Source organism: Amblyomma americanum, chromosome 5, assembly GCF_052857255.1.
Source record: "Amblyomma americanum isolate KBUSLIRL-KWMA chromosome 5, ASM5285725v1, whole genome shotgun sequence".
NCBI classification, from domain to species: domain Eukaryota; kingdom Metazoa; phylum Arthropoda; class Arachnida; order Ixodida; family Ixodidae; genus Amblyomma; species Amblyomma americanum.
This window is the reverse complement of record NC_135501.1, coordinates 38,088,890-38,107,451: the sequence shown is the minus strand read 5'-3', so window position 1 is coordinate 38,107,451 and position 18,562 is coordinate 38,088,890. Positions and strand designations below refer to the sequence as shown.

At 42.3% G+C, this 18,562-nt stretch overlaps 1 protein-coding gene across 9 annotated transcripts in view; it reads right to left on the bottom strand.

Annotated features, from left to right (window-relative positions):
• LOC144132384 (uncharacterized) overlaps positions 1–18,562 on the bottom strand; it is a 60,618-nt gene that overhangs the window by 30,521 nt on the left and 11,535 nt on the right. For 7 of the 9 annotated variants that reach the window (XM_077664743.1, XM_077664746.1, XM_077664747.1 and 4 more), the window contains exons 3-6: positions 16,525–16,561; positions 5,496–5,543; positions 5,053–5,097; positions 574–861 (exon numbers count right to left, since the gene is read on the bottom strand). In XM_077664743.1, the coding sequence (XP_077520869.1) occupies positions 574–861; positions 5,053–5,097; positions 5,496–5,543; positions 16,525–16,561 (418 nt within the window). The remainder of the gene's footprint in view (positions 1–573; positions 862–5,052; positions 5,098–5,495; positions 5,544–16,524; positions 16,562–18,562) is intronic. The other 2 variants (XM_077664744.1, XM_077664745.1) reach the window with 2 other exon arrangements.

Here is an 18,562-nt window from a genome sequence, read left to right as displayed (position 1 = left end):
TAGTAGTAATAGTTGATGAAGAAGATGAGGTGCAATCCACCCTTACAAACATTTCTAGACAGTCTGTAGACTGTCCATATACCTTTTTTTATAGTCTATAGACTCTCTATAGATAAACCCTAGAGAACGGTGTATAGGCAATACAATTGCTATAGACAGTCAATAGAGAATCTAAAGATTTATGGCCATATACTTTTGGTAGACATTTTCTATTGACAGTCTCGACTATGAACAGAAAAAAAGAAATATTTATAGGAAGGCAATAGTCTATAAGAATTCTATAGACGGTCTATACACCATTTTTGTAAAGGCACAGCGTGAGAGTGTATTGTATTGCGTTTTAACATGAGGCGTGTTCGGCTGTGGCGGCAAGTTGCTGTCCTCGTGCTCAGGCCAGTGAAGTGGACCTGTCTCTGCGGACACGGGTTTTGATTAACAGTTGCGGACATATATTTGATTTATTTTTATTAGTTCATTTCATTTGGAACAAACCCATAAACATTCCTTGACCTTGCTCAATATTTACGCGTCGAAATAGTGCTCTTGAACTGATAAAAAACGACAAATTCTTACCCGAGAAGGAAGCTGCTCAACGTGGGCCGCTGGTGGCACCTCTCTCTCTGCCTCTGCTCATATTCAAGGCGTTCCTTCTCAAGCTGTTCGTATCGTCTCCTCCGTTCCCCTTCTATCTGCTCTAGCATCTCTTTGTGGGCACGGGCCAGCATCTCTTCAGTCCTTTCCATCCGCTCCATTCTGGCGTCGTGGTCCTCGCTCATACGGGACATGTTCTCGTCAATGGCGAGCAGAAGGCCTTCGTGAATGTCGCTCCTCTTTTTTTGTTCGCGCTGCAGTGCGTTTGGCCTGAAATAAAAGAAACCAATCCAAAGTTTCGCAACACTAGGCTCCAAAGGCGTTTCACCGCTTAACAATCCTACAACCTCAAGTGTCGCCAAGGAAAGTTTGCGTTGTTGCGTATGTATTTATACTTACGGCCAAATCTAGGATCCTCACGGAAGTGTATGCTTCGTACGGGAAGCAGTATGCTTAAACATGTTAGACTGCGGCTTAACTGTAGCGCCGATACCTTATAGCCCTTCCGAAACCGATTGCACTGAATTTTGAGGCCATTTTCCCGCTATCACAGGGCTTAAGGCCATGAGGAAAACCGAACGCAGGACATGACGTCGGTACAGAGAAGCAGGTAGCAAGGAAAGCACCACAATAGAATGGAATCGGTTTCAGAAGCTGATGTAATGTTAGCACAAAATCTGCATTTCTCAGCACATTCCGACTACGTGAACCAAGCATGTTGGCACAAATCCACGCATCCTGACTTCGAGTACCGCGTGAAGCGGGTGCACTGAGAGATTATCTTTTTTATCTTAATAAATTTGTGTAGGCATTTTTTATTCAGGCATGCTACTAAAATGACGATTTCAAGCCACCTATTAGTGTGTTTAATGAGAAGTTGAGTGCTTCTCCTAGAGACAACCTACGATCGCTAGCCCACCAAACTTGTTGGTCATAAATTACTAATGGTAATGCCAGAACTCTACGTTTAGACTTTGCCGAGGAATGTTTATCATTGTGTGTCTTAATTAAGTGTTGTATACGAAGCGACATATATTTCCATGTGTCAGATCTTGAGTCAAGCAATTTTGCGTCTGTAAATATAGGCTTAGCTTACATACTAGCTCAAAAAAGGCTTTAATGAATGCGACCAAGTATCACCGCCCCTTGTTGCCGAAGAGTGTCTTGCCCAATAACGGCCGAATTCAAGGTTACATTGTACAGAGTTATTGCAATAAATAAACATGCGGCCGAACGGAAAGCCATCTCACGCAAGTCAGTGTTTGAACAAGTGCACTGATCTATTCCTTTATCGTACTCTCGAGCGGCCTGCTTTTAAACCAGAGAACTGGTTAAAAGAAAAAAATACCGGAAACGTGGTAGAGAAAATGCATGAGATTAAAAGCATACGAAAAAATAAAAGGTTTCAATCAATTAAAATGCAAAAAGTTTAAACAACATATGAAAGAAACAAGTAAAATGAAGTTTTTTGATGTCGTTATAAAAACCGAATTAATTGAACGACAGCTGAAGAGAGCGGGTATAGTGAAAGGTGCAAAAGACATACATCTGCACAAAAGTGGTTTCAATCAATGAAGGTATAAGGGATAAAACAATACAAGCAGGTGTTTGTGCGACAGTCCGTAGAACCAACCATCTGGTCATGATGAACAAGTAGTGAGTTATAGTTAGGCGCGATGATTAATTTACTCTGTAAAGATTTGTGATGGTGGAACAAAAACAGAACAGTGACGGGAAAGTTTTGCTCGCAATGAAAAGCTGGGAGCGATAAATTTTCTTTCATTGACCCAATACAGCTGCAGACTGGAATGGCCTTCCAATCGACACTGCCATCATCACCTGGTCATCGAAGTTAATTGAGAACGAAAAGAAATTATGTACTGTCGTGAAAATGTTTTCCCAATAGTTTCTATCCCATATGTAATACCTCAGTAATGGAGCCTTTAAGGAAATGAAAATAAAATTATACTTGCAACGACGTTAATATTTAAAAGATAAACGAACACATTTGTTCTACGCGAGTGCGGAAATGTAGAATTATTTTTATGGGTCCCAGATGAAGGCAGCATATTTGAAGCACGTACGAGAGCGTTACAAAGATCTGGCTTTAATAAGGATGAGGCTTCACTGAAAGAACGACGGAAATAAGATATTGCGGGCAATATTGTTAATTTGCGCTTTCCAACTTTGTGTTGAGCTAATGAACAGGGCTTAGCATTAATATGATGAAACGGAATGCAGTTGTCTTCGCTTGTCCTTCACTTAAGGTTGACGCACAATTGAAGACGTGTTGGACATGTCCACCAGTGAAACTTGAAGATTATGGTCGTTACAGGTTGGCGTCTACTAGCTTGACGTCAACCATTTTTGTGGACTCCCTATGTTGGAGCGGAGCTGCGCTATTACAGGCTTTTGAGTAGTTATCCTTGCCTGCCAAGGCCGGCGAAAGGCCTTATTTTTTTCAAGTCGTGGTAAGTTCTCTAAATGCGCCCAGTGGGCTTTCCTAATTTCTGAGGCATCACACTGAGCTTTCTTCCTCATGATTTTCGTGTCCCTGCTTTCTTCTGAGCTATTCACTCTGAATGCGGTCGTGAAAATTCGTTATTTTAAGATTTCAAGTGACGTTGGAGAAGCCTCCCGAGAACTTTTTTCTGGTTTAACTTGAGCACACAGCCAATGGCCGCAGGCAATACGATCTCGGTGGCTAATAATAATAATTCGTTTTTGGGGAAAGGAAATGACGCAGTATCTCTCTCATATATCGGTGGACACCTGAACCGCGCCGTAAGCGAAGGAATAAAGGAGGGAATGAAAGAAGAAAGGAAGGAAGAGGTGCCGTAGTGGAGGGCTCCGGAATAATTTCGACCACCTGGGGATCCTTAACGTGCACTGAAATCGCACAGCACACGGGCACCTTAGCGTTTTTCCTCCATAAAAACGCAGCCGCCGCGGTCGGGTTTGAACCCGGGAACTCCAGATCAGTAGCCGAGCGCCCTAACCACTGAGCCACCGCAGGGGCTGCCGATTGCGCATGTCGCTGCCTTTTTCACGCAGCTTTATGTCAGTAATTGTGTTCTACGTCTGTGTTTGTGTACGCGTAAAAAGAGAAAGTAACGTTTCGCTTTGAGACACATCTACCTTCCGGTCTGCTTTCACACAGTAGTGTACCGGCTGATTATATAATAGTTCATGAACAACAAGGCAGATATCTCCACGAGCAAGTTCCTAACATTGCTGACTGGAGAAAAATCTCGTTATTCTGTATGTTCCTGTTCCGCGAAGCAAAGAAGTTATCTTTAGAGGAAGAAAGAAATGAGAACAACATTAATAATTAAGGTCTTTCAAAGTACACGTCATGTTTATTATTGCAATATAAAGCTTTACAGTACAATACTGACAATAATGTAGCCCCCATCGACAGTACTAAATAAAGCTAGTCTGAGACTTCAGCTTATTTTAGCAGTGCTCAACCGCGGCTAAATCATTGTTTGCTTCTGTGTGGCACCATCACAGATCAGCGCCTGTGTTTCATCCCTTTTGGCTCTGGTTTTCACTATGGGTCCCACTGTACTTGTTTTATTTTGTTACCTGTAATATTTCCACTCGGTATTGAGAGTGAATCTGAAATAAATCAATTAATGTGGAATGTCTCTGCTTGTTGCATTATAATAGTGGCCACCGCTGTATTGAAGAAAAAACATATCGAGGCGCGATACAGTATTACTTCATTTTTGAGGAGAATCGTATTGTTTAAGTGACAAAATTGCTTAATTGACAGCATTATTTAAGTGACGATTGCCAGATACTGCCGTAAATATTTTTGAAGCTAACAAAACTTACTTATTTCGAAATATACATAAGTAGAGGCACAATACGTGTTTATGAGAGTAAATTTCATAAAAACAAATAGTAGGCCGAATTCCGGAGCAATGTTCCTCGCGCATTGAACAGTTACCTTTACCTAACACGATAGAGAAGTGCTCCTTGTTGCATGGTCTTTAAAATTATCGAAATTATTTGTTCATATATAGTGCATAACATGACTTGAGTTTGTAGACGTTGAAGGTTTGGTATACCTGTCATCTTTAAAATAATTTATCTGATTATCCCTTTGCACATGGTAAGTGAATTATAAGTATGCTGTAGTTGTCACAATTTGTGATTTTCGAAATTTACTGTCTTTTTGTACGAGTCTTTCCTGCTCCATTATATCCTTTAGAGTCGCTCGATACCTTTTTTCTGCGGTGTTTCTTCTATGCAAACTGATTTCGCATTGAATACCAGCCACTTCCTGCTCTTTGAGCCCATAGTAGTTTGAGCGCAAAGTAGTAGTCTCCACAAAAAAAATTACAATTGTCACAATTTCTGAAATACACTCATGTGAAGGAAAATATTGCATCAGTATGAATACATTTGTACTAAGCCGGAGAAAGATTACTTCCAGCAACTGTTTGTACCTACAATTCTTGAAGTGCTCTGTAAGCTTTGTCGTCTTCTTCAGTGAATCTGAAATGTACAAAAAAATCAGAAAAATAATGTTCTTAATATAGGAATTGTGAATGTGAGTTTGTTTACAGGTTTCTGTTTCAATCGTCAAAGAGACGTATCAAAACATTCTGGCCGACTGTAAAAAGGTAACGGAACTTATGAAATAATTGATGATGATCTCCTTCCAGCTCTGCTTTTGAGTACTGGCATAACCATCTCCAACATGCTTCTCACCGTTGTTGCGATTCACATTGTATTGTTAAGCCGTGACGACATATACTAGATCAATTCATATTTTGCAAGACTAATCTTTGGAGGCATGCACTATAACTCCCGTAATTTGCGTTTTCTCTTTAAATGACAGCAATTGCAGTAATGAAAGTCCATCTAAAAAAAAATAGGGATGACCATCTCACGTGTTGCGGAGCATGGAGTCTCTCAGTTCCTCGGTGCCCGTCAGGCTCCTTCAAAAGGAAAAATCAGTCAGGATTACATAGATGCAGCAAGCAGATATCGCTTTATTGATTTATTATTTGTAGTTCAGTTTTTTTTCCTAGCTCAGTAGGGGTGTGCGTATATTTCAACTTTTGAATAGAGGTTCGTATATTCTCATATTCGTTTCTTGTATTCAAAAAGTAATGCACGTACTAATTTATTCGAAACTGATCGTATTTTCCCACAAATCACTGAATAGTTAACGAATAATTGGCACCAAGTTCGAATAAGCCATGCCGCAGTTTCCTTCGATGGCTGTCACAAAAGCAAGGTCTGCTCCGGCTCTGCACAGCGCGCTGCCGCCGTTTGTCTGCATGGGATGGGCGTACACCGCTGCATCAGGGTCCATTCCTGTGGCGGCCGTTTGTCAACGCGCGCAGTGCAGGCCTTATTCGATGTCATCGGGTGCTGATGGGAGGCAAGTGTTCTCGTTCTTGTCGGCGTGATGTAAGAGAGAGAGAGAGAGAGCTGTGAAACCCGCTGTGGCCCGCTGTCTATCTTCCTCCTTCCTTCCTTCCTTCCCGGCCACTCCTCTTCGTCTTCCTCCATCCCTCCCTCCGACGAGGCCACGGCGGCGGCGACGACGGAAGGCGCCGTCGTCCCGTCGGGTCACGAATCAGCTCGGCTACTCGCAGGAGGACGAGGGAGACACGAAACCAAAGCTCATAGCGTGTGCCAAGACCTCATCATCTGCGCGGTCTTGTATACGAAAGACGTGCTGAGGCGGCTCGCAAGCTCCCACCGCGAACAAGAAGCAGTGCGATACCAGTGAGGATGCGAGCAAGTGACGCCGTTGCGTTGTCTATGGCGAAAGAGAGGAAAGCTAACCGACCACTTTTAACAAAATCAGAGGAGGTGGTAGAGGTGGCGAGTGGCACACAAGTTTCGGAGGATCCTAGATCTCTATGCTAGGAGATTAATTTCGACGCCACAAAATGTCATTGCTACGAAGTAAACTTCTGGTTTTGCCGACTCCGCCACATCGCCATTTAACTCAATAGGCACATCACCATTGTCCGAGACGTTTCTTATCAGCTAATATATGAACCTTACTGCTTTCTGAAGGCAGTTTATTAAAAGCGGAAATTGTGCTAGTGGCTCTGCGGAGGCGCTGATTGATGTGGCTTTTCATTACAAACTAAACCCGATTGTTTTCCGGCCGTCAAGTGTCATCCCTAAAGGTAAAAATATTCCACAGCTTACGTTCATTCGTTTCAACATTGAATGAATTTACTGAAGGCTTTTCTTATCACAGGGAAACAGAGAATGTTTTGAAAAGTCAGCTGAAAACTGATAAATAGGTAAGGAAGTCGAGGAAATGCTGGGGCCACTGACAGCTTCAAGGTCATGAGTATCTCGTACTGTCTAAATGCACAGTGTTGGCCCGTATAAATTTTGACAGATCATACCGTTAAACCGCAAGCTTTCTAACCTAAGAAAATTTTGTAACGAACCTTCATTGCCAGGACACAATGATTTACTCTTGTGACCGTTTGCGCGGGCGGAAGGTGGCCATTGTGCGAGCTAAAGGAAAACAGCAATGTCTCTGTAAACTGTTTTATTAAAACATAATCTCAGAACATTTTGAAGTGACGAGATGCATGAACAGCGTTTTTTTAGCCGACGAATACTTTTCACGAGGCGGAAAATTAAAAAATTACTTTCATATTGCCGTCACCGCTGATAATGACGCGATGTCGACCACAGCCTCTTAGTCACAGAATGAAAACTAAACATTTTGACAGATTTGCCTGTCTGGTTGGGTTTGAAGACTTACTAAAAACTGCACATCTCCAACCAAAAATTTTAAATTTAACCCAACGTTTCGAAGCCGACTCGGCTCCTTCATCAGGGGTGACTGAGAGAAGTAGCTAGCGTATTTTAAGTATGGAGGGGGGGGGGGGGGGTGAAAGGAACCACAGCTGTGGCGCGGAAGGCGCGGGGGAGGGGGGTTTCGGCTATTAGTCACGCTGGCGCACTGCAGGGAGGTGATGAATGGCTACTTTTTTCGTTGAGTTGAAGAGCGAAGTCCCTGGGCATATACTGGGGGCAGGTTTCCTTTTGTGCGGTTGATATTGTTTGGGGTGGTTTGGATATGCCAGGATTCCAGAAGAAGCCTTTTGTGGTAATTTGTTTCGGTTCCGAGGATGCGGGTTTCTTCGCAGTTGATTCTATGGTCGGAGTCCTCGGAATGTTCGGCCACTGGGTTGCGCTCTCTTGCAAATTTGCGGACGTCGTTCTTATGTTGCCGACTTCTTTCCTTGAAATTTTTGGTTTCGTCGATGTAGCTTGCGTCGCAGTCGGCGCATGGAATTTTGTAGACAATGCCTTGGGCTCTTTCTCTCGGCGGCCGGACTTTGGGTACAGGTAGGCAAAGCGCAACAGTGTTTGTGGGATTGTGCGCAAAAAATCGGGTCTCCAGGTTGCCCACAAGCCCACAAACACTGTTGCCATTCACCACCTCCCTGCAGTGCGCCGGCGTGACTAACAGCCTAAACCCCCTCCCCTTCCCCTGCGCCTTCCGCGTCACAGCTGTCGTTCCTTTCACCCCCCCCCCCCCCCCTCCATACTTAAAAGACGCTAGCTACTGCCCTCGAGGAGCCGAGTCGGCTTCGAAACGTTGGGTTAAATTTAAAATTTTTGGTTGGAGATGCGCAGTTTTTATTAGTCACAGAATCAACGACAGAACGAGAACGGATTCTGGAAAATTATTCTTACTGTTAGCCAATAAAATTAGGAATGCTAGGAGTCTTTACTTTATACCTAGCCATTATACAAACAGATATGCTTTACGAATAAAGGCAATAATTTGACACATTTATGATAAATATTCGCGCACTACTTGCGTACAACTTGGAGAAAAGGACTAATATATTTACTATAACAGCCCCGTTTGAAAACATTTAAAGCTTGTAAAAATTTTGAGCACGTTATTCCCGAACACACACAGCGATTTGTATGAAAGAGAACAATTACATCAGCTGTATTCAACATTAATTCTGCGGAACGTTTGCAAAAGCCTCGTAATTAATTGGAACAACACGTGAGCTCGCGTTAAATATTGAAAGTGGCTGGCAATTTGTCGTTATTTCTCAGGCGTCAAAAGCATTTCACCGGGTATGACCGCAATTCTCACGTGAGAAGCACACAATATTCAGCACTACGAACGTCTCACACTTACTACAAGCTCACCTCCCAAGCCGGGATCAGAACAACAAATCGTACCGACCGTATGTTCTCAGACGACTGCTTCACGTACGAAGATAGATATCGTGAAGAAAACACAATTCCTATTAATTCCCTCGCGAAGGTCGTCATATCGTGTTGGAATTGGCAGTTAAGGCCTACGGTGGGGACACTCTAGAAGCAGTAACACAAACTAGCCTTCATCATTGGCACAATAAAATCTACGTCAATAATACTTGGCACAAATCATGGACAAAAGCTGTAGAAAAAAAATCATAAAAATCTGCATAGAGAAATTGTGCAACTGATTTGTGCCTGTTTTACTTTTTGCACATTATTTGCAGTTTTCTCAGAAGTGGCTCGTACAGAGCGTCTAAATTAGTGCAGAAAGGCGTAATTAGGCCGAGCAATACTATCTAGACTTGTAAGCACACAAAACGACGTTTCAGTAATTTATCCTTATTTTCACTGAATGCATTCAAATGATAGAAAAAACCTAAAAAGTTTTTTTCAGGGTTCTAATTATACTTTCCTTTCTCAAATTTTACAAGGAAACTCTATGTTTTTTTTACGTTTTAAATAGGTAATCCCATCACATTCCATACAGTCTCTTCTCTGTGATACAAAAAACAGTTTTTCAAGAACCCAATCTAAACTGTTTTAAAGAGAAGAAACCACGAGAACCTAAATTGGGTTTCGATCAAAAGATGTCTCTAGAGGCCAAAAAATGACCTCACAGATATTGTCAGAAAACCTATCGTTTATGGGTTCATTGACTCAACTGACAGCTGTAAGTGGCAGCTTGGGTCATCTTTTGTCTGCAATGACCAAAAGAAAATTAAAATTGGTTTTTGAAGATAGGAAATGACGCAGTAGCTGCCTCTCAGACTTCGGTGGACACCCGAACCACGCCGTAAGGAAAGGGATAAAGGAGGGAGTGGAACAAGAAAGAGGCGGCGTAGCGGAGGTCTCCGGAATAATTACGACCACCTGGCGATCTTTAACTTGCACTCACACCGCACAGGGACACGGGCGCCAATCGAAACGCAGCCGGCGCGGTCGGGTTCGGACTCAGGTACTCCATCTCAGCAGATAATCGCCTTAGCCAGTGAGCCACCGCGGTGGGTCAATGACCAAAAGGAGGCACGAAATTTTGTCTAGAGCGAACGCAAAACAAATATCGACGCCATTAATTCAGTGACGTCGGACACTCTAGGTTGTGCGCAGAAATCTCTCTGATAGAGGCAGAAATTGGAAAATTTCTAAAATATTTGGCGCTTCAACAAAACGCCAGCAGACTGCGGAATTTCACAAAAAAGTCCAGAAAATTACATACAGCTTACCGTGAAAGTTTCAGTAAAATCCCCCATAACAGAAGAAACGGCGTTGTTGTCCTTTAATGTGCCTTTCCTTGCTGTTAATATCAGGATTAGGTTGCGAGTTGTTTAGGAGAAAGAGGTTTAGATGCCTAAATATTGTAAACAATTTAGCGCCCAGTTTCAGTTGTCTACTGCTACTGTACGTTATATATGAAAGGATTCAGTAATGTAACTCTAGTACTACCGCTGCTAAAAATCATTTCAATTTTAAAAATTGACCATCCCAGCTACTGGCAAGAAGGTATCTGCGATTCACGTGCATTGAAATGGATATTAGAAGGTAGCACTCGGGGACAAAAAAATCTACTATGGGATGCTATTCTCGTTTGACTTCAAAAGGAATAGCCATGTTTCGTACAAAATACGTAGGCATTCGCATCTCTTAAATTTTTTTTGAAGCTTAAGCGTGGCGTTAAACCGGCTACACCTGCCACCAACTCTATTAGATTTAGTGTAATTTTTTAGCGCAGATTGACAACACTCGGCTGTCTTTCTGCTCTAACAAACAATTCCGGTAATGAAGCAACTAGCCACCAACACGTTCTGTCTTACATTTCTGTAGATTGCTCAGCTGTAGAGTACACCGCCTGTTGCTGATTTCCTTCTGCTACCGACCAGATTACCGGACAACTCTTCAAAGCAAGGCAAACAGGTTTCTATATCACAAATATCACCGTCGAGGAAACAGCAAAATTTTTCCTCAAAGAGCATACACAAACGATCGGAAATCGCGAAAAATTGTGGCGTTATTAATGTCTCCTTCGGCTTTCAAACAGGAGTTTAAGTATAGACAAACATAACTACTTAACATTTTATGACATCGTAAAAGCAAAAACAAGCCTCGCGAATTGTTTATCCGTATTGCGGTTCCTAAACGGCACATTGAAATTGAATTCCAATGCAATGTCGGAAAGAGTGCTTTCATAACTCAAAAAGCAATCTCTAAAAATGGTCTCAAGTCTTAACTTAAACGCCCTCCATATTAACGACCTGCTTTCCGCACTAACATATAGCATCTAGATTTACGGGGATGATTGCACTCTCTACCGCCCTATAACTAACGCCTACATCGCTTCTGTCGTCCAAAGTGGGTTGGACGGTATACAGCAATGGTTAACTACGTGGCTAATGTCCCTGAATACTACAACGTCTGTACAAATTTGTTTCCACGGCCGCTAAATCGTGCTCCACCTACTTATAAATTAACAATGCTGCTGCTGTACTGCTATTGCTGATAGGAAGAAAGAAAAGGAAAGTGCACGGGCCTGCCCACTGGCTCAAGCCGAGCCAGGCTCGATGCCGAGTGCTGAAAGTATGAGGGTTAAAGAATAGGAAAGCAAAACAGAAAGAAAAAGCGCGCGCTATTATGCCCCGGGCCGATACCGGAGGCAGTGCAATACCGGGCCCACCAGTGCCAGAGTGCTTGAAACCGAGCACTCCGTCATTTTCCAAAAAATAATTTTAATATCTCGGGTCCAAGGACCCGCAGCAGATATTAAATCAGGTATCAGGTATCAATGCTGCTGCTGCTGCTGCTGTTACTGCTCATATGAAGAAAGAAAAGAAAAGTGCACCGTTCTGCCTACTGGTTCAAGCCATTATTTCCTTTAACTCTTAAGTACCTTTGTAATAACCTCACGTTGGGTATATCTGTACCAAAATTATGACGCGATGGTTTGTGGTACAGTGTTCTGACTGGCGCCGTGCAATTTCTCTTCGGATCACACTAAAATGTGATAGTCGAGTTCGAAGCTGGCTTGAAATAGGGATTCTAACTGATGAGATGCGCCTTCAAGCGTACGCCTTCCCAAGCTCTCTACCTCCTTTCTGAAAAGGCGCTGCTATGGTGTCCACCGAGAATTAAGACAGTTAATGCGCCATTTCCTTTCCTCAAAAACCAATTTCTATATGAAAAATGTGATGCAGCCGTTCTTCGTGCGGCGTTCCAGGTGGTGTCATGCACACACGTGTATATGTGTGTGTAGGTGGGTGGGTGTCAGTGCAGCCAGGTAAACTAAAGCTTTTGCAATTACACACGTGAGCATTCCTAAGTGTATCTTTCGAATTGTTTTAGATGGTGTCTTGACGCTTACAAAATTCTTAGCCTCGATTGATAAAATCCGCTCGGGCACGCATGAAAAGCACGCGTTTTCGCCTTAGATGCTACTGGCGGGAATATTTTGAGTTTGTATCACTGCGTGTTATATCATGTTATTATAAAATATGCCCGTTTTGAGTGGTGTGGTTAAAATAGTTTAACGCCCCAAAGCGACTCGGGCTATGTGGTACGCAGTAGAAGAAGGTTACGGTAATTTCGGTCACCTGGCGTTTTTTAACGTGCACTGACATCGCTCAGTGCAGCGCTCGTGTCGTCGTGTTTGTCCCGTCCTTGTGTTTTTTCCGCGCTGTTTTATCATGGATAACAGTAACCAGCTTGCTCAGCTTTCCGTACTTCTAGATCGCTCAGTACTCGTGTCTCTAGGATTTCGCCTCCGAAGAAATGCGACACCACGGTCGGGATCCAAGCAGCGTCTTTCTGGTCAGGAGCCGAGTTTTAAGTTTGTTAGTAGTGCGGCAGTGATTTTTGCATCAGTCGTAAAACACCGCAGGGCCTCGCATTAAAATCACACGTTTTCACCTTAGACACCAGGGTAAGGTACATTTTGCAGCTCTTGCGTTGCGGTACATATGACGTAATATAAAATATGCCTATAGTTTTCAATACTGTGTAAAAAATTTTATGTGTTTAAATGCAAACTGGATTTATGTAAACTACAGCAGGCTTCCTGAAGTTAAAACAACGTTTTCATATTTTCTTCCTCTGTAGCCCATTACAGTTATCAAAAGCTTTCGACAATTGATATTTTTTGCTACGAAGTAAAGCTTTCACTCATAATGACAAAGCCTTTAGCGCAAAAAAACAAGGACGTGAGAGGAAGTCGGGACAGGACTAACTTTCAACTGGCGTTTATTGAAATACAGAGGCATATATGTAGCGAAGCAAGCATGGAAATACACAAAGGATACAAAAGATCACACTCTACGCATGCGCCCACCACTGCAGTCTAGGAAAGCGATTTTCTTGTCAGAAAGATTAACAGAAGGCATGCTAACACAGTCCGCTCCCCTTTTCTTAATCAACCGGGCTTCGATTATTTCACGTGTGCAGCGGTCTGTACTTCTCGCCTCTACTGTGCATGCGCCGAACATGGGCTGCATGTTTTGCTAGGACAATGATGACAATGTTGTCATGATGATGTCATGATGACGACATTGTCTTCACTGTCCTAGCAAAACATGCGCGCCCATGTTCGGCGCATGCACAGTAGAGGCGAAAAGTATAGACCGCTGCACACGTGAGATAATCGAAGCCCGATTGATTAAGAAAAGGGGAGCGGACTGTGTTAGCACGCCTTCTATTAATCTTTCTGACAAGAAAATCGCTTTCCTAGACTGCAGTGGTGGGCGCATGCGTAGAGTGTGATCTTTTGTATCCTTTGTGTATTTCCATGCTTGCTTCGCTACATATATGCCTCTGTATTTCAATAAACGCCAGTTGAAAGTTAGCGCTGTCCCGTCTTCCTCTCACGTCCTCGTTTTTTTTTTTTTGCGCTAAAGGCTTTGCCATTATGAGTGAACATTACCAACTAGCCCAAGAATCAGCATTGTTGAAGTAAAGCTTTATTGGCTTCTTGTTTTTTTCAGTCTGCTTTAAACATCACAAAAGTACTGTCATCGGGCAGAGTCAAAAGGCGACAACACTGATCAACGGACTAGGCCCTTGTCCGAGCAAAACCTTGCACCACAAGCAGGCAGTTGCACTTACACAATAAAGCGGACATATACATTTAACAAGAAAAATAAAGCGAAAACAGCATTCTATACAATCACGATTCATAAAAAGTATGAAGATGATAAGCATTCAACTATATGGATATATTCTTTTGAGGCAATTGCAGGTCTCAAGATAAAAAACACTGCATATAAAGCAAAATTTAGCGTTAAAGGAAGAATCAGTATATTGTACTAAAGAAAAAAAGCGGGAACGTCGTAAGAAGCCCAAACGATTCATAACACCCTGTATTCAGTAAATATGAACTATTTCACCTCGAAGATAACGAAAAGATCACTGTGAACATTCCACACTGTCGAATGTAAGGATGCATGAACAAACTAATCAGACGACATTCTCTGGGCTTTATGACATGTGCCGCCGTCGAACAAAATCTGTAGAATTTTTAAAGGTTATGAAGATAATAAGCTTTCGCCTTTTATTTAACGGAAAGCATGGAGGAAGAACAATCGATTATTTCAATTAAAAAAGGGAACAGGGTTAGAAAAACACCATCTACCGGGCTAGTTGGTTGCGATCTATATGTATCAGCAGCGCGAACACAAAAAGAGGAAGAAGAAGGAGAAGATAGTACAGAGCGCTGAACTTCCAACTTTTATTTGAACGAAAACTGAACCCGCACTTATATACACACCAAGAAAAGCCCACCAGAGGGAGTGGTCAAGCCACGCGAACAAACTGGGACCCACACGATTTACAGGGCATCAAAAGATAACAGGAATCACACACTACAATGAGATCAAAGTTATAAAGCATGAATGACACGTGTAAACAAAATGGAAAAAACAGGGTTCAGTATGCGCGAGTGACAAAACAGAGTTGAGGGTGCGATTTTGCTAAAAAACCTAAAATGAGACAGCGAGAATACGAAAAAAAAATAGCGAAACGAAGGATGAGCGCCAAAAATTAACACGGCTAGAACGACAAAGCGACATGTGAGGTTTGCCTCTAAAAACCGGGTAAAATCAGAGAAAACCAGACAGGAAGGTGATTTCTTTTTGAGATAATGAAATAGAAGGGGTGCTAACGCAACCTTCCTTAAGCCCTGAGATGTGGGCTGCTTCAATGCTTTCCCGCGTTATTTGGTTTTTATGTTTTTTCAAGACAGTTGCCTTCTTAAAGTTAGGAATGCATTTCTTTTTGCTGTCACATACCCGGCAATGTGCGGGCAAGTTCCTCAATGGCGCCCCAGTTAAGTCGTTCTTGTGTTCCATTAACCTTTCATTTAAACATCTTCCTGTTTGGCCTATGTAAGCCTTACCGCAAGTTAAAGGGATGGAATACACGGCGCCGTCCACACACGGCACAAAAGGGTCTCGGTGCCGGATTGTACAGCTACTGTTCTTTTTCTATTTGTTCACTTTGTTGCACAGGCTGGACAAGCGCAGTGGGGCTGAAAAGACAACGTCTACACATGCTGTATCTGCACCAAATATCTCATAATCTTAAAAAAAAATGGTAAAAAAGCAGGTGTAGACGTTGTCTTTTCAGCCCCACTGCGCTTGTCCAGCCTGTGCAACAAAGTGAACAAAAAGAAAAAGAGCAGTAGCTGTACAACCCGGCACCGGGACCCTTTTGTGCCTTGTGTGGAGGGCGCCGTGTATTCCATCCCTTTAACTTGCGGTAAGGCTTACATAGGCCAAACAGGAAGATGTTTAAATGAAAGGTTAATGGAACACAAGAACGACTTAACTGGGGCGCCATTGAGGAACTTGCCCGCACATTGCCGGGTATGTGACAGCAAAAAGAAATGCATTCCTAACTTTAAGAAGGCAACTGTCTTGAAAAAACATAAAAACCAAATAACGCGGGAAAGCATTGAAGCAGCCCACATCTCAGGGCTTAAGGAAGGTTGCATTAGCACCCCTTCTATTTCATTATCTCAAAAAGAAATCACCTTCCTGTCTGGTTTTATCTGATTTTACCCGGTTTTTAGAGGCACACTTCACATGTCGCTTTATCGTTCTAGCCGTGTTAATTTTTGGCGCTCATCCTTCGTTTCGCTATTTTTTCGTATTCTCGCTGTCTCATGTTTAGGTTTTTTAGCAAAATCGCACCCTCACCTCTGTTTTGTCACTCGCGCATACTCAACCCTGTTTTTCCATTTTGTTTACACATGTCATTCATGCTCCATATCTTTGATCTAATTGTATAGTGTGATTCCTGTTATCTTTTGATGGCCTGTAAATCGTGTGGGTCCCAGTTTGTTCGCGTGGCTTGACCACTCCCTCTGGTGGGCTTTTCTTGGTGTGTGTATATAAGTGGGGGTTCAGTTTTCGTTCTAATAAAAGTTGGAAGTTCAGCGCTCTGTACTATCTTCTCCTTCTTCCTTTTTTTTTTGTGTTCGCGCGGCTGATACATAGGGTTAGAAAGCTGGCAATTTGCCAGATAATTAGCTGGAGCAGTGCCGAAAGGGTTTGGAATTTCAGTTTATTCCAACCTCTCTGTTAATGGCCAGTAAACCACGATTCTCATGTCTGTAATAAATAGTCAGTATAGAAAGCACCTGGATCAGAAGTCGATCAGCCTTACCTGGCTCCTTCAGAGATGACCTCGTCCATCGCTGAGGCTGAAATGGATTAGTATAAAGGTTACTGATTAATGTGACAACGGAACAGTTAAAGAGGTTTTCAAGCTGTGTGACTGCGTTCATCATTTTTCAAGGCAGTATAACAGTCAACCACCTAAAATACACATTAAATAAGGCCAGTCGTTGAGGGCGGGCACTTGCGCTGTCATATGCCTGTAAAAGCTGCCAGCAAGGTTATTGTAACTGTTTTATTCCATACGTGCCACATGGAAGGACGAATTTTCTCCTAATTTTAGAAAAGAAAAGGGCATGAATACACCTTGTCATACTAGTTTTATAACAGTTTCTTAATTATAGCTAATATACAGTATTGAACAGAAATATCTGGTATTCCAGAATGAAAATTTCACTTCTTCTAAGGCACAAAGACTTGTGAACCAGGTTGGTGAATAGAAATGCCAGAGTTTCTTCCCGATAGCAACCAATATTTATCATCATAATAAGCGGCCATTTTTTTCAATGTCATGTTATTTGTTATTTTGTGTTTTTTTATTAAAAGTGGCAACGATTTCAGTAATGGCTTTTCACAATGACCTAATGCGTGAGTACCTTGACACGGAAACCTTTACTCCGCCTTAAGCTTGACTCCGCGAAAGTACAGTCCATGTTTGTCACTTTTGCAACAACTTCTCGACTTCCTGCTTTCGCGTTGCTGGCTTCTTGTTCCGTCAGACGATGCGTAATGCTTATCCAAATGTGTTTCATTGAAATCATCTCAGCAGGCTGGTTCAGTCGGTCCATATGGTCCACTACCCTCATCATCCAATTTTTTCACGAGTGTAGAAAAGTACTTCGGATTGTAACTTTAATGAAAAACATATCTAAATCCCATATAAATCCGCCCCTATGAAGGCATAACCCTTTTAAGAATGTCCTGATAAACATCTTCACTCATAGTACCTTGTATATAGTCAGACACACTGAAGGAGCAGAGACTCTGTCCCTTACTATTACGTTCCCGCCTCTGTGCTTTAACGTAGAAAGCTGATCACGAAGTTCTTATCATTTACATTTGGGGCGATGAAAAAACGAAAAAACGAATTTCATTACTTACACAAGCAAAAGCTTTGATTCGTCTAAAGAAATCACTCAATCACTCTTTCCTATTAGTGACTGGTCCATACAAGTGTTAATTATCCTGACAACAAAGTTGTCTTCAGCGATTTGTCACATCACGTGTGACCGTTCATGAAGTTGCTGTAGGTACTGACTGCAGTGACTAATATTCCTAAACGTCCATAACAGTCAGCTTAGAGTTTTTGAGGCTCACGCCAACTCTGACTTTTGGACCACATGGTTGGTAGTTCTTACGTGTGTCATATGAAGATTGAAAAACTAAACCTACTTTGAACCTATAGCTTTTAAAAACTTGCGCACGCGTGTATTGTGATGCATTGAAATTCAGTGAAAGCTGATGGTGTTTATTCTCATCATTGGGGGCACGGCTAATTTTTATTGGCGCAGTCTTATTTTTCAGTTAACCCCAAATTCCATTCACTGCTAATAAACATATGAAGTGATATATGTAACATCACAGTATGTCTCCTGAAAATCGCAGGAAGGTAATCATAATTTTTAACAGACGTAAAATGAATCCAATGGGATTATTCCTTGAAAGGATTAAAATCAGAACCGAAATGAATGCAGAGAGTTACACCCCAACAAATTATAACGAAACATGCCATTAATATATCATAATATAGTGGGAAATAGCAAATACGTGTTTGATATAAGCATGTTGTGAATTGATATGAAATAATGGAAAACATAAACTTTTGGTTGACAGCTGTATATATATATATATATATATATATTGGCGCGTGCTCATGGGAGCGCGCCGACGATGAAGACGGAGTGTGCGTGTGCCGGTGGACAAAGACGAAGTGTGTGTGTGGTTCGGACAGCCATCTTGTGAGTTCCCTGCTGTGCGATGGACTTCGCTGAGACTGTGATCTGTGCCGGTCCTGTCTTCGTTACATT